At 36.3% G+C, this 12,857-nt stretch overlaps 1 protein-coding gene across 2 annotated transcripts in view; it reads left to right on the top strand.

Moving 5' to 3' along the window:
• The window catches only part of LOC137862137 (transcription initiation factor TFIID subunit 4-like), a 142,520-nt gene that overhangs the window by 70,185 nt on the left and 59,478 nt on the right, over positions 1 to 12,857 (top strand). For both annotated transcript variants that reach the window (XM_068693835.1, XM_068693834.1), the window contains exon 13: positions 950 to 1,006. In XM_068693835.1, coding sequence (XP_068549936.1) covers positions 950 to 1,006 — 57 coding nt within the window. The remainder of the gene's footprint in view (positions 1 to 949; positions 1,007 to 12,857) is intronic.

The raw sequence follows: 12,857 nt of genomic DNA on the forward strand, positions 1-12,857 counted from the left end.
ACTGAAATAAAACAATTACATCTGTCAGGTGTCTGGGACAACAGTTTTCCGTGGATGTCACAAGTTTTATTGTAGCTTCTTAAAACTTTCTTTGGAACTTTTTCTGAAAACCGAGAAATTATACAATTAAAGTAGTATAATAATGCATATATTATCGACCTCTGGAGTTTTGAATTTCCTCGATTTGGGTATACTTAGTGAGCATAAATAAAAACTCAGTAGTTTTAACATATGGTTGTAAAGCAATGTATATCTGCAGATATGTACTATTATGGGTTCTTACTGCACTTAAATGGTTATTCTTAATGCATTTTTTGAGCTGTTCCCATTCCTGAAAGAAAATATAAAAGGTGCTATATAGTATTATGTGTTCTGTTTAAAAAATACCAACATTAATCATCTTTAATATTAGTAGTAGTACATGAATGAGTTGAATTTTGCATGCATTTCTATTCTGTACTCAAAGCAAGCTCATACAGACTGTAACATCTTTATTTGTGAAGGCTTACTATCTGAGAGGGTGACTTTACAACTGTTTTCTGCATGTTCTGTGCCAACAGATTAAAAAAAAAAAAACTGAGTTGTGAACTGTAAATTATTTTAAAATGATTGATTATGAGGGGTTTAAATTAAAAAGATCAGATAGGGGAAAGGGTGTCAATTCCACTCTTGGAATTATGGAAATTGGGAAAAACATAGTATTAGTGCTTTTTTTTAAAAAAAAAAAAAAATTAAATCTGGAGTAGGTCTTATTTACAACTGAATATTTAACAGTCTTTTTGGTGAGGCCTACAGGTTTGAAATTGCACTTCTATGAATTTAAGCAACCCATCTTTCACACCTTGTGTCTTGTTCCCCTTTCTTTGCTATTTTTTAACTTACTGCAACAGATGAGGGGTTCTTAAACCATCTGTTAACCTTTTTTCCCCATTTTTTTTTAAACATGTAGAGTCGCTCAAGGCAAGAAGACCCAGAGCAAGCTAGACTGAAACAAAAAGCAAAGGAGGTAAGCAGAGCTAGAGATCATTACACTTGACATTTCAAGGCTTGAACATATTAATTTTTTATGCCTTGCTACTTGTATATCGTTAATAAAAATCTGACTAAAAACTTTTTAGGATGTATTTGTTGCTTTGCCTTTGATCTTAATGTTTGCAAACTAATACATTAATACATGTGAAGCCTAAGGAGATTTTATAAGAGAATATTTCCATACATTACATTTTCATTTCCATTTTAGGTAGCTGTAGCTTTTGTTGGGTTGTTGATGACAGCAGCATTAGATTTTGGTGGAAAATATATGCCTTTGTCTTTTTGTAAAATGTCACTTTCTCAGAAATGTGTTACTTAACAATTTTGTTCTGGCAACAGTCTTTCAAGTAAGGTAATTGCCAGTCATTTTCTCTGTGGTGGGATTAGGCTGTTTACTCATCAGTCTACATTAGAATAATCTAAAAATTATCAAATAATTTCAGTTGAAGTTTTGATACATTATTGTTAGAGTAACATTTAGTGAAGTACTGAGTACTTTAATTTGCTGTAAATGAGAGTGGCTGTCCTTTGCTTAAGGCATTTTATAGCTTAGGATCAAGTTGTGACTTAAACCAATTAAAAAGACTAAAATATCTATCAGCTGAAAGTCATTTCTGTTTTAAAAAAATTAGCAGCAACATATACAGCAAATTCATGCTGTTTTTTTCTTTAGCTAACTTATTTGGGTATATGCATTAAAAGGTAATAATGATGCATTAGAAGGTAATGTATACAGAAAAATGCATATAACAAGTTCTTTTCTATTGACCTGTTCTTCCTGTTTTGTTTCTCTTCTGGCAGTATTCTGTAGTTCCGTTAGCTACACAGAGTTTATATACGTAGCAGACAAAAAATCCAAGTACATAGTTGAGTTTTGTCTTTTTTCATTATGTGATTACATAGTAAGATTTGCTGAAATGAGTTCTTGTAAACTTTAGGCCATGCCTTAGTGTTTCCAGTGTTGGCTTTGTCAAGTATTCAAATGAAATAGAGTAACAACGTAATTTGGCAGGAAAAGACACAGCATTTTAATACTACTTTAGTGCGTGGCCAGTATATGCAAAGGAAGACTCAGATTTGAAAATATGTGGAAATAACTCATGGCAGGCAAAACTTGCATTTGAGCTGAGTACTAGAAGTACCATGCTGCTGGAAGTGAAAGCAAGCTAGAAATAAATGCAGTATTTCTGTTCGCTGTAATTCTTTTTTGGTCACTGGAAACTTGGAGAAGCAAAGGCAAATTCCAGGACTAGAAAAACACATTTCCTAATAGTCAGAATGAAATAGTGGCTCTCTTTATAGCTGTGATGGAAGATTTGCACTCTAGCCGGGGCTATTGCTTTTGGTGTGACTGTGGGATTACCTCTCCCTGGTATGAAAATTTGGAATTTCCATACAAGCTGCATTTCTTACCCACTAGGGGGAGTGACATGGTGCTGACATATGAATAAAAGCATGTGTATGAAATTGTATTATAAGTAATAATGGTATTAATAAAGAGGTAGTGAATATTTTGGTGGTAACCTAAGTAAAAATGCTCAGATCAAAGTGATGTGTGATTTTCAAGTAGTGGTGTTCCTGGATACGATAACGTGTTTGAGTAAGTGCAGAGTACTAGGTTTTCTGTTTTGAGTGCTGCACCCTATTCTTTTGTACCTTAGCCCTGCCTTTTTTCCCACCCTTCTAATGAAAGCGTATAATTTTCTGGCACCTTGCCTCTCTCTGAAGTTGAATTTCATTCCACATATTTGAAACCATAAGAAATATAAGCATGTCTCTGTTTTTAGTAATTAGGGTTCTAAGTCTCTTTCTTCAGCTAATTTAGAGACTTTCACCTAAAATATTTAAATATATTTAATAAAAACATATTCTTCTGTGTTAACTTCTGCAAAGGGGAAGTGGGATTGACAAGGCTGTAGTTTAATATTTTTTATATTTTTTCTGCATTGGATAATGATTATATGCCAATCCCTTAGTTGCATTGATGAAATTAAAAGAAACAACAAACACACACAAAAATGGATTTTATAGTACAAATAGTTCATTAGAGGGTCTTTTGCATAGCTTTGTTATTTGAAATTAAAAGTTTTGAATCTACTTGTACGAAATTGTATAAATTTCAAAACTTCACTGCCAACTGGACTACTCTTAAATATGCATATGACCAGTAACTGAGAGAGAAAACAGGTTTCTTCCAGGTTTTGAATGAGCAGATGAATATAATACTTCCAGCTTTGATAATAAGTTGAATTTGAAACTGCATTTCTGTGATGTCTCAAATATTGCCTGAAGACCCTTGCTGCTCAGGTATTCTTCTGGCCAGTGGTAAAGTGGCTCCTAGGTTGTGCTTTAGGAAGCATAAAGAGGACATCCAAAAAATCTACAACATTTTTAGCTTGTGTTACATATTCAGTGATACAATTGTCTGATAATTTTCTTATCAGCAAAGCAGCTGATAATTTCATTATTATGAAACATATAATGTTATAGGCTTCATACTGTGCCTGCATTTGAACAGTGACACCACTGCATTCCTTCTGCTAACAAAGCAGTCTGGAATGGTCCTCTCCAAAACTGTGTGTGATTAGTACTATAACCTGGATCCCTGCCACATAGAAATGGGTGAATATCTAAAACAAATGTAACCAACGTATGAAGTCTAAGAAAGATAATGTAGACCATAATGGGAAAAAAACTAGTCCTAAGTGAGCTTCAAGATATTTACTGAAGACAAAAGTCATAGGGAGGAAGTTAGTTTAGAAATGAGATTGGTAGAATGACGATGGTTTTATTTTTGTTCAGTAACTCTATCATATTCCATTTATTAGCCAGACCTCAGACCACTCTGCATATTGTTTGAAACAAACTGCATAAACCAAGTTTAAATTGTGTTTAAATACTTACCAAAACAAACAGAAGGTCCATCTACGTATGGTCTTACTGCAGAAACTAGACATAACAGGCAGGTTTCATTCACACACAGACTTGCACTGTTTTAGTTAAATCAGTACAAACCCACTCTTATTTCAGTTTGATTGACTTATTTTGCTTTAGCGTTAGCCTGTTTCAAATGGACTTGAGTGAAAGCAGTAGGAGAATGTGCCTGTGGGGGTTTATGTTGCTTAAAACTCTCCATTTACTTTCACACTTTTAAATTGCTACAGCTTTCTATGATTTTGTAGTGGACATTACATGATTTTAATAGTAAACCTATTTAACTAGTGAAATTATTTTCCACTGAGTCTATTTCAGGGAACTATTTACATTGTTTTTAAACAAATTCTGAAACATATAACTCTCAGTACAACTTGATATAAGAAATAACATAATTTGTGAGCAATGTCTATTTCATACTGCATGACTAAAGCTTTTAAAATTAGGTTTTAGAAAATACACTTTGATTTATGTTGTCTGTTGGAAGAATACTGTCACAAGTCACAAATGCAAGTTAAAGAAAATGAGTTCCCTAATTTCTATTAAAAGGGTTCATTAAATAGGACATAAAACAAGCCATATAACTGATAGCAGGAATAGATTAAGATTAGGAATAATTGAGTAAACATCTAATAATTAATAATATAAATCTCTTGAAAGAGAGATGGAGGAGGTAAGATCCTAAACGTCCTTTCTATCATGGGTATTTTTCTACATATTCAGTATCTGTTGGCTAAAAATCTTTTAATTTAAGAGTGAAGTAGCTGAGTTTGTTGATCCTGAAAGATTAACTTGGTTAAAATCTTTGTGTCATCACCAACCAAGAATATTGCATAATAATAAAAATTTAAACCAGACACCATAAATGTCTGGGCATGTATCCAGGACCTAGATCAGTTCGGATAACTCTCAGATGAATCTATTCTCAGATGTACTCGTTAAGCATGCAAGTGAAATCTCAAACCTGTTGATATTCATAATAGAAGCCTTACTAATTTCATGGGAAGCCAGAAGACAGTCCATTTACATACCTTTATCAGTGCTGATAGCCCATCTTTCTACAGTTAGATGTAGTCCTTTAACAGTAGCATGTATTTAAGCAGGTTGCTGCTGTGACTGTTACACTGGCGAGGAGCTTTGGAAGTACCCAGTTCTTGTATAAGCTGACCAGGGGCAGGTTTTTTCCATAGTCCTGCATCATTGTGGAACCCATTCCACCTGGATGCTGTCATCCCCCATGTCTGCAGTGTCTTCTGTAACTAGAAACTTGTTTATTTAAGTTTTAAATTTAGAAAAGTGTTCTTTGCTGAGGTGTACGTGCAAAAACATCTGGGCTGTTCAGAGAGAGAGTTCTGTAAGAAGCCATAGGATCCTTCTCTCACTTAAAAATGCTAATGAAATGTGTACATAATATGTAGATTTCATGATGTATATCTTACATAGTTCTAAAACTGCCTTTGAAATTTTAAACCCCACATAAGTACATAAATTCTCTTCGCAGAAGTACTGAAACTTGAGTGTTATATATTTAATTATATTATGAAAACAATTTTATTCAGAATAACTTCTTGTCACAATATTAATATTTATCAACTCAATAGGAGTGGCTTCTTGTAAAATATTTAAATAATAGTCTACTGCAGTTATCCCTGTTTTCAAAAGGCAGTATTGAAATGAGAAGCAAATGAAAAGGATTTTGTTTGTTTTGGTAAGTTCATTTATTCACCTTTTTAGTGAAACTAAAGTACTTATAGATTGTACCAGTAATTCAGTATATTTGGTGATGAGATATCTGACGCCTTCTCTTATATCACAACTGACATACAAGTATTGATTCAAAAGCAACCATCTTCTCTTAAAAGGTTTCTTATAAAAATTCCACTGAGACATGGAGCATTTGGACAGAGATAAGTTTGAATTAAACTTCCATTTAGCTCTGTAACCCATCTGAGGGTCGGTAGATGGAAGGAAAGAAAAACTATGAGGATGATAGCTGAAGTAATGAAATACTGCAACTGAAATACAGCAATATATAGGCAGCAAAGAGTCCTCAGAACTTGGTTGTTTCATAAATGTTTTACTGCATCAGGTTACCAATGCTGTGGCCATGATACAGGAGGAATGCCAGTGGTTCTGTCAATACATGCAGGAGGTTATCTAACAGTCACTTTGTTTACATGTTCCCTTTTCCACAGTTTTATTGTTTGTACCCAGAAAAGTGCTAACACTATTTCAGTACTAAGTCTGTGCAACACTGCTGTGGATTTGTCTTTAGAGTACAAGATTCTCCTGAAGTTATAAAGTTGTTGCTGTGCCTTTAAATGTTAATATTAAACTTGCATCTTAGAAAGAAGTGGTCTTGTCGTTATCAGTCAAAATACTTTCATGAAAATCCTGCTGCGTTATCAAGCTTACTGCTTTTATGTTAAATGTATTTTTTCCTTTTGAGTAGAGATTACTTCAGATGTACAGATATATTGTGATAACAGTCACAAATTTTGATAACTGGAGTTGATTGTGAACTCCTGGGAAGGACAGGAGAGGAACAGTGTTATATTTGCATATGCAAATACTGCTCATGAAGAAACAAGGTTTAACTATAGCTAGTAACAAATTTATTGCATGTGAAGCTCAGTGTGTAGATCTTCAAAATTGGGTATTAGTTTAAAGATAGTGGGTATTGCCAAAAAAGTTTCCCGTGTTTCCAAGGATAATGTATTTACCCCTACATGAATTCTGGAAGTATTTAAGAGCTTCATGCAACAGTAGTCTTACTGTTTGGCAGAACTATTTGCATATACTTTTGTAAAATTGAAGTCCATGACACTTCCAACCTGTTTTCCTGTGGTTGGAGCAGAAGTGATGGCAGGTGTTTGGCTGAAGATGAGGTGTGGTGTTACCTTTGCTGTACAGAGTTAGAAAACTGGGTAATGGACAAAGAAGACACCATGGGATCAAAGGAATGGACATAATGCTTTCCAGTTGAGTCAAATTGTTTTTATTCCTGCTTAAGTAGAATGTATATTAATTAGAATTGAGTCAAGGGCTAGATTGGTCTTTTTTCTAACCCAAGCTTGACCCAAGATTACCTCATTAGTCTAGCAGAAATCTAAATTAAAACTGATCCTGTCCAGCACAGTAATTTCCTTCTACAAAATCATATTGTTGGGAGTTTCATAGTGGTACATGATTTTAGTCTACCTACAGGGCTTAACTCTTGCTTAGTTAACAAAAATACTCATTTTGTGTGACTGCTGCAACTGTTGCTTTTAACATTATAAAAGGCAAGCATTCTTTTACTGATGTATGAGCTAAACATGTAGCCCTTCTTAACAAACTCTATTTTTGTATCTGATACCTTTTCATAATATAAGCCAACAACACTATTTTTGTTTATCATGGTTATCTAGAAAACTCTTAGAACTTAATTTGACTCCATTACTAGATTTGCATACAAATTTGAATGCTTTGTGTGAGAAGGATCAGTTGTATCTATTGATTTGTTGTGCTATCACACAGACCTGTGTCAGACTTGTGAGTCTTTGTATCCTGGGTGTTTATAAGCAAAGCAAAAGGAAATAGAGAATGGGGACTGATGCAAAACAAAATGCGACGGGTAAGAATGACAGCAGAAAGGAATGAGAAGTAAAGCAATGTAGTCAAGTATTATTAATTGTTTAACTGGTGTCTAGTGTCATGATAAAAGTGATTTTGGAAGAGGTATTTAAAAGACAGCAGCCCTCATTTTAACACAGCAGCATTGTAATTTCCTTAGGTTTTGTATAACAAGTGTATCTGTACTGATGCAATCTGCTACTTAAGCCAACAGCAGCTATGCAAGCAAATGAAATGCAGTAATAATCTTAGCTTTCTTACCAAAAGGTTCCCATGTGGCTCTCCAAGAATTTGAGGACATAGAACAAGTAACAGTCATATACATTTATAAAAGATAACTTTTCTTTTCTAGATTTTTACTTGATTTTACAAAATTTCAAGTGTGTACTCTAATTTCCGATAAAACTAGTGAGGAACATTTGAGACTCATTCCCAAATTAGAGTTTAACTTTGCTCTGAGACATACTTGGTTTATGTTTGAATATTTCCCAAAGCACAATATCTGTTCTAAATTCTGCTCAACCTAATGTATTTAACTTTTTAAAAAGCTGAAAAGGAGGCAGGGGAGGGGAAATCCATCTCTGTTGTTTACGTTGTCTTCCAGATCGCATACAGGCAGATGGAGTGCTGCCTGCTAAGATTGTTGTAACAAGTAGTCTGTTATTATAAAGTAATAGGACTACTTAAATACAGATTTCCAGAACTTGGGTGTATAATGGGGCAAGCTTTCTGCAAGGAATCTCGAGCTGAAAGAGGCGTTTTGGTATCTTATCAAAATACTCCAGTAGGAACTTTCTCTTGTCAAATGAATACTGTGAAGGTAGCGTCTGACTTTTCCACTGCAGGAAGGTAACAGTAGAATTTTCAACACTACAGATCTGCAATTTTTTTTTCTATGTCTGTAGGAAAAAAAAAATAGTGGTTTTGGATTTTTGAAGCACTGCTGAACAAGTGGGTGGCTACTAAGGAAGTAGCAGTGCCCTTTTTCTAACCACTTTTGTGTGCCCAGACAGAGAGCTCGGAGAAGAGATAAGGGAACAGTTTTCTTCTACCTTTCTGGAGCAAGGTTTGTGATAAGGATGGTTTGGCTTTGCCTCTCCTTAGTATCAGCGATTGCATCCAGAGGTTCCATGAGAGGCAGTGAAGAACATATTCAATGGTACTTCCTTTTCCAAAACATTTTTTTTACATCCTTTTTATGCATTTGAATATATATATATGTAGATACACATCAGATCAGTTTCTTAAAGATAGACATGAAGACTGAATTTCCAGTCCTCTTTCTGCCTCCAACCTCCTATGGATCTTCCTCAGGTATAAACAACAGCGTGCTTAATTTGTCACTCTGGCACAACTTTAAATAAATAAATAAAGTCATTTGGAGCAAGATGTGAATGTGGAAAAATCATATAACTGTTTTATGTAAACACTGCAGCAGATTTAATTCCCTGCTGATCTGGCAAAATAATAGCGCTTTAGACTTTAGAATATGATTGCCTATTTAATAAGCAGAGGGCAGCAAATGTCAGCTGTGTCTGGTTGTCAGAACCTGAAGAGGTTGCTGGGACAACAATATAAATTATGAGCTGTCTTGGTCCCTTAGTCAAGCCTGCCCTGTGATACTGAGGCTTGCAGGGAGAGGTCAAGGTGTACTTAGGCTTCAGCCTGCAGGGCAAGTTTTCCCCCATCCTCTGTATGCGCATTGGTTTCTTACTCCAAAATAAACCTGAATGAGGGCTTTAATTCTGCTGCTGAGCTAACATGTTTGTAAGCCCTGTTTGGCAGCCTCTGAGCGCCTGAGGCGGCACACAGCTGCCAGCTTTCATCTGCCCCCAGTTCCTCCGGGCGCTGCGAGTCACATGGTGTGACCTAAGGGGATGGAGACGCACCTACTAAATCTTCTGTTCCTCTGCCCACTCAGTCTGGGTACTGCACATTGCACCGGCAGCAGGCAGCTGGCCATCAGCAATCAGCTGCATACCTCCTGCTGACAAATCTTCAGTCGCTTTTCTGTGCAAGACCCACATACGGACATCTACCCATGATCCCCACGTCTACTCCCTGTTGTAGGCTGGAAGGGCATTTGCATGTTCTGTCCTTTTACAATGGAATGCATACACTTGGTAGCTTGTACTGCATTTCATGAAATCTGCGATCTGTTTCTAGCCTGTTAGTACGAGATGAAAGAGTTTATAGAAGCAGAGTTAAAGTTGGAACTGTAGTGGTAAAATTTTAAAAAGGGTAATTTAAAACTTCCTTGCCAGCACATTTCTGAGAGACTTGAAATATGTGTGAGTGATACTTTTGTGTATTTCCAAGTAATTTATAAGATACACAAGACATTAATTTTCACAGACTTCTTGAAGAATATTTTGTTTAGCAGATTATGAAAATAGACACAAAGAAGTAATCTGATTCTTTAAGTCTGCTTGGTAAAGCCATGCTATAATGTTCTTATAAGGTTTGTCAGCATCTGTCAGTGTGTGCTAGGATGTGACAATGTATGTTTATGTATTTATACATGTATGTATGTACTGTTTAGTAATGTGAACATTAGCATTGTTGTCACTGTCAGGTAGTTTGTTGTGGTAGTTTTGGCTATGGAATTTTCATACAGCTAACAGTAGGGTGAAAAGCAGCAGTTTTGACTAAACATTTCCGTACGTAGCTGGATTATGTAAGGACATTTCTCTTCAATTGCAAGTCAAGTGGCTGGTCAGTAACATAAGTTGAGGTCATAAAAGGTGGGTTAGCGTCTATTTCCTGATTTTAGTTTAGTCTTTTCATTAAAAAGATCTTTGTGTCAGCCCGTGAAAGTCTACCGATAGTTGCATCATCTCAGTTGAATAATGAGATACTGCTCAACATACCCTTACAACATATTTCCCTTCTTGTAATAGTATATTTTAAATAAAAAAAAATGCATTGCTGCCACTCACAATGTAGACAGTATAGTTGTTTTTCTCTCACAGGTGTGTTTACTAAAGATAGATATGATTATCTCTAAAATGTAGACATTTGAAAGGCATTATTGCATTTTTTACTTTATTAGGCCGTTGAGTAAGGATTGGTAAGACCTTTGTTTTCATTTAATGTCAAATTGTTGCTCAGTTGTGGCTAACTTCTAGTTTTTCTTGGAAATGGTTAGGAGGTTGTGAGTGGGATTTTCTAGAATGGGAAATTATGTTATGTATTTGTACCTATGAGTTTCTGTACACTGAGGTGTTATAGTTACGTTGAGGCTGGTATCTCAGTATTCTGTAGGACTGAAGTGAAGCAAATTGAAAAACAGTATGATGCAATTACAGTTCCTAGATTTACTGACTCTGCACAGCCATGCAAAAATCTGCATTGGCAATTTGAAGTAGAGTATGTTCCCTTACACTTCTGTATCCTTTCCCTTTACAACTGGTAGATCTATTTTTATTCACAACAGAAACTTGAATTCTTGAAACAGAAGCAACAACGTGTAGATTTCTGAAAATCTTTGTTAATCTTCTTTTTTGACATATCAGTCTTGTGATGTTTTAAAAGGTTTTTCAACCTATATGGCCAAAGGTTGTATTCAAATGTCAAGCTGCATTAAAATCTAATAATTTCCCAAAAAGTAAGAATAAATCCTGGAAGAAGTGCTCATATCTGGCAAACATATCAGACAAGGCAAGTAGGCCTTAAGAAGGTATACAAATACGCAAAACGGGGAATTAGACAACATAAAAACTGAAATCAGGTGTTAATTGTGTACAGGAAGACAGTACAGAGGTAGAATGTATGTATCTGGGGCTATAACTAGAATGTGAAATTGTAATGGATGGCAGAACAAAATGCAATTGAAAAGTGACTGCAGTACTGGAAAGAACAGCATTAGAGCTGAATTTGAGTAGCCTCCTAATGCAAAGGAAAGGAAAACAGCTTTGTGATGAAATTTGAAGATCCTTATATAGTTGAAATTGAGAATATTAATAGATCCAGAGGAAAATTCACAACATTTGTAAACAGTACACGAAATAATCTAGTACATGTAAGCACCGAGATGGATGGCAGCTAACGGGAGGAAGATGTGTCGTGGGCAGAGGGAAAGCACCTCCGGCACAAAAGACACCAGTGCCCAGGGGACATCTGTTGTCCAGCCCACAGACAACTATCAGTGATAACATTGGCACCGCAGCAATGCAGGGAACAGGCCGGCTTCTCAGACGTACAGCAGCAGGGGGCATGGGCCTAACCAGTGGTGCAGTGGTGGTGTGGAGCAAAGGTGGGAGTGCTTCTTTCCTATCCACCAGCCCTTGTGCGAGAGGTGGCAGCCCTTCTGCACAGAGCCTCAAGGAAGAGCACAAGAAAGGACCCAGCTTCCTTCGGGCTGTTGCATTGGGGTGACAGGAGTCCCCAAGGACTACCAAGTGCCTTTAACATTTGTTAGAATAGAACGAGGGGTAAAAATAGTGGTGTGTAAGCCATTATAGGGGGCTAATTTCTTATATTAAGAGTGAGTTCCTATATCTGAGTAATTAGTAATGACAGCCATGGAGAAGGCTGAGGTACTCTGCAACTTCTTTGCCTCCATCTACACTGGTAGACGGGCTTCCCAAGTCTTTCATTTCCTTGAACCCATAAATGGAGGCTGGGGGATCAAAGTCCCACACACTGTAAGTGAAGAGCACGTTCGAGACCACGTGATGAATCTAAACAGGTACAAGTCTGTGGGACCTGATGACATGAATCCCAGGGTCCTGAGGGAACTGGCTGATGGAGTTGCCAAGCCTCTCTCCATCATAGCTGAAAAGTCCTGGCAGTCAGGCGATGTCCGTGGTGAGTAGAAAAACGGAAACGTCATGCCCGTACTCTTCAACAATTAAAACAAAGAATTGAACAAAGAGCACTACTCTTCAACAGTTAAAACAATTAGGACACATTCTTTCTTAGAAAGAGCGGTCAGGCATTGGGACAAGTTGCCCAGGGATTTGGTGGAGTCACCGTCCCTGGGGGTGTTCAAGGAAAGGTTGGACGTGGTGCTTAGGGACATGGTTTAGTGGGTGACATTGGTGGTAGGGGAATGGTTGGACCAGATGGTCTTAAAGGTCTTTTCCAACCTTAATTTTTCTCTGATTCTGTGAATGTTCACTTTATAAGAAATGTAATAAAAGTTCAATTGATGAGAGTATTTTTATGAGAAATAGGATAATTTTGTCTATTTCTTTTCAAATCTTATTTTCAGTAGTAATTGTTTTCTTGCTCCTCTTTAAAAGTAAACACTTGGAGAAAATTCTAGAATTCTT

Source organism: Anas acuta, chromosome 10 (assembly GCF_963932015.1).
Source record: "Anas acuta chromosome 10, bAnaAcu1.1, whole genome shotgun sequence".
Lineage (NCBI taxonomy): Eukaryota > Metazoa > Chordata > Aves > Anseriformes > Anatidae > Anas > Anas acuta.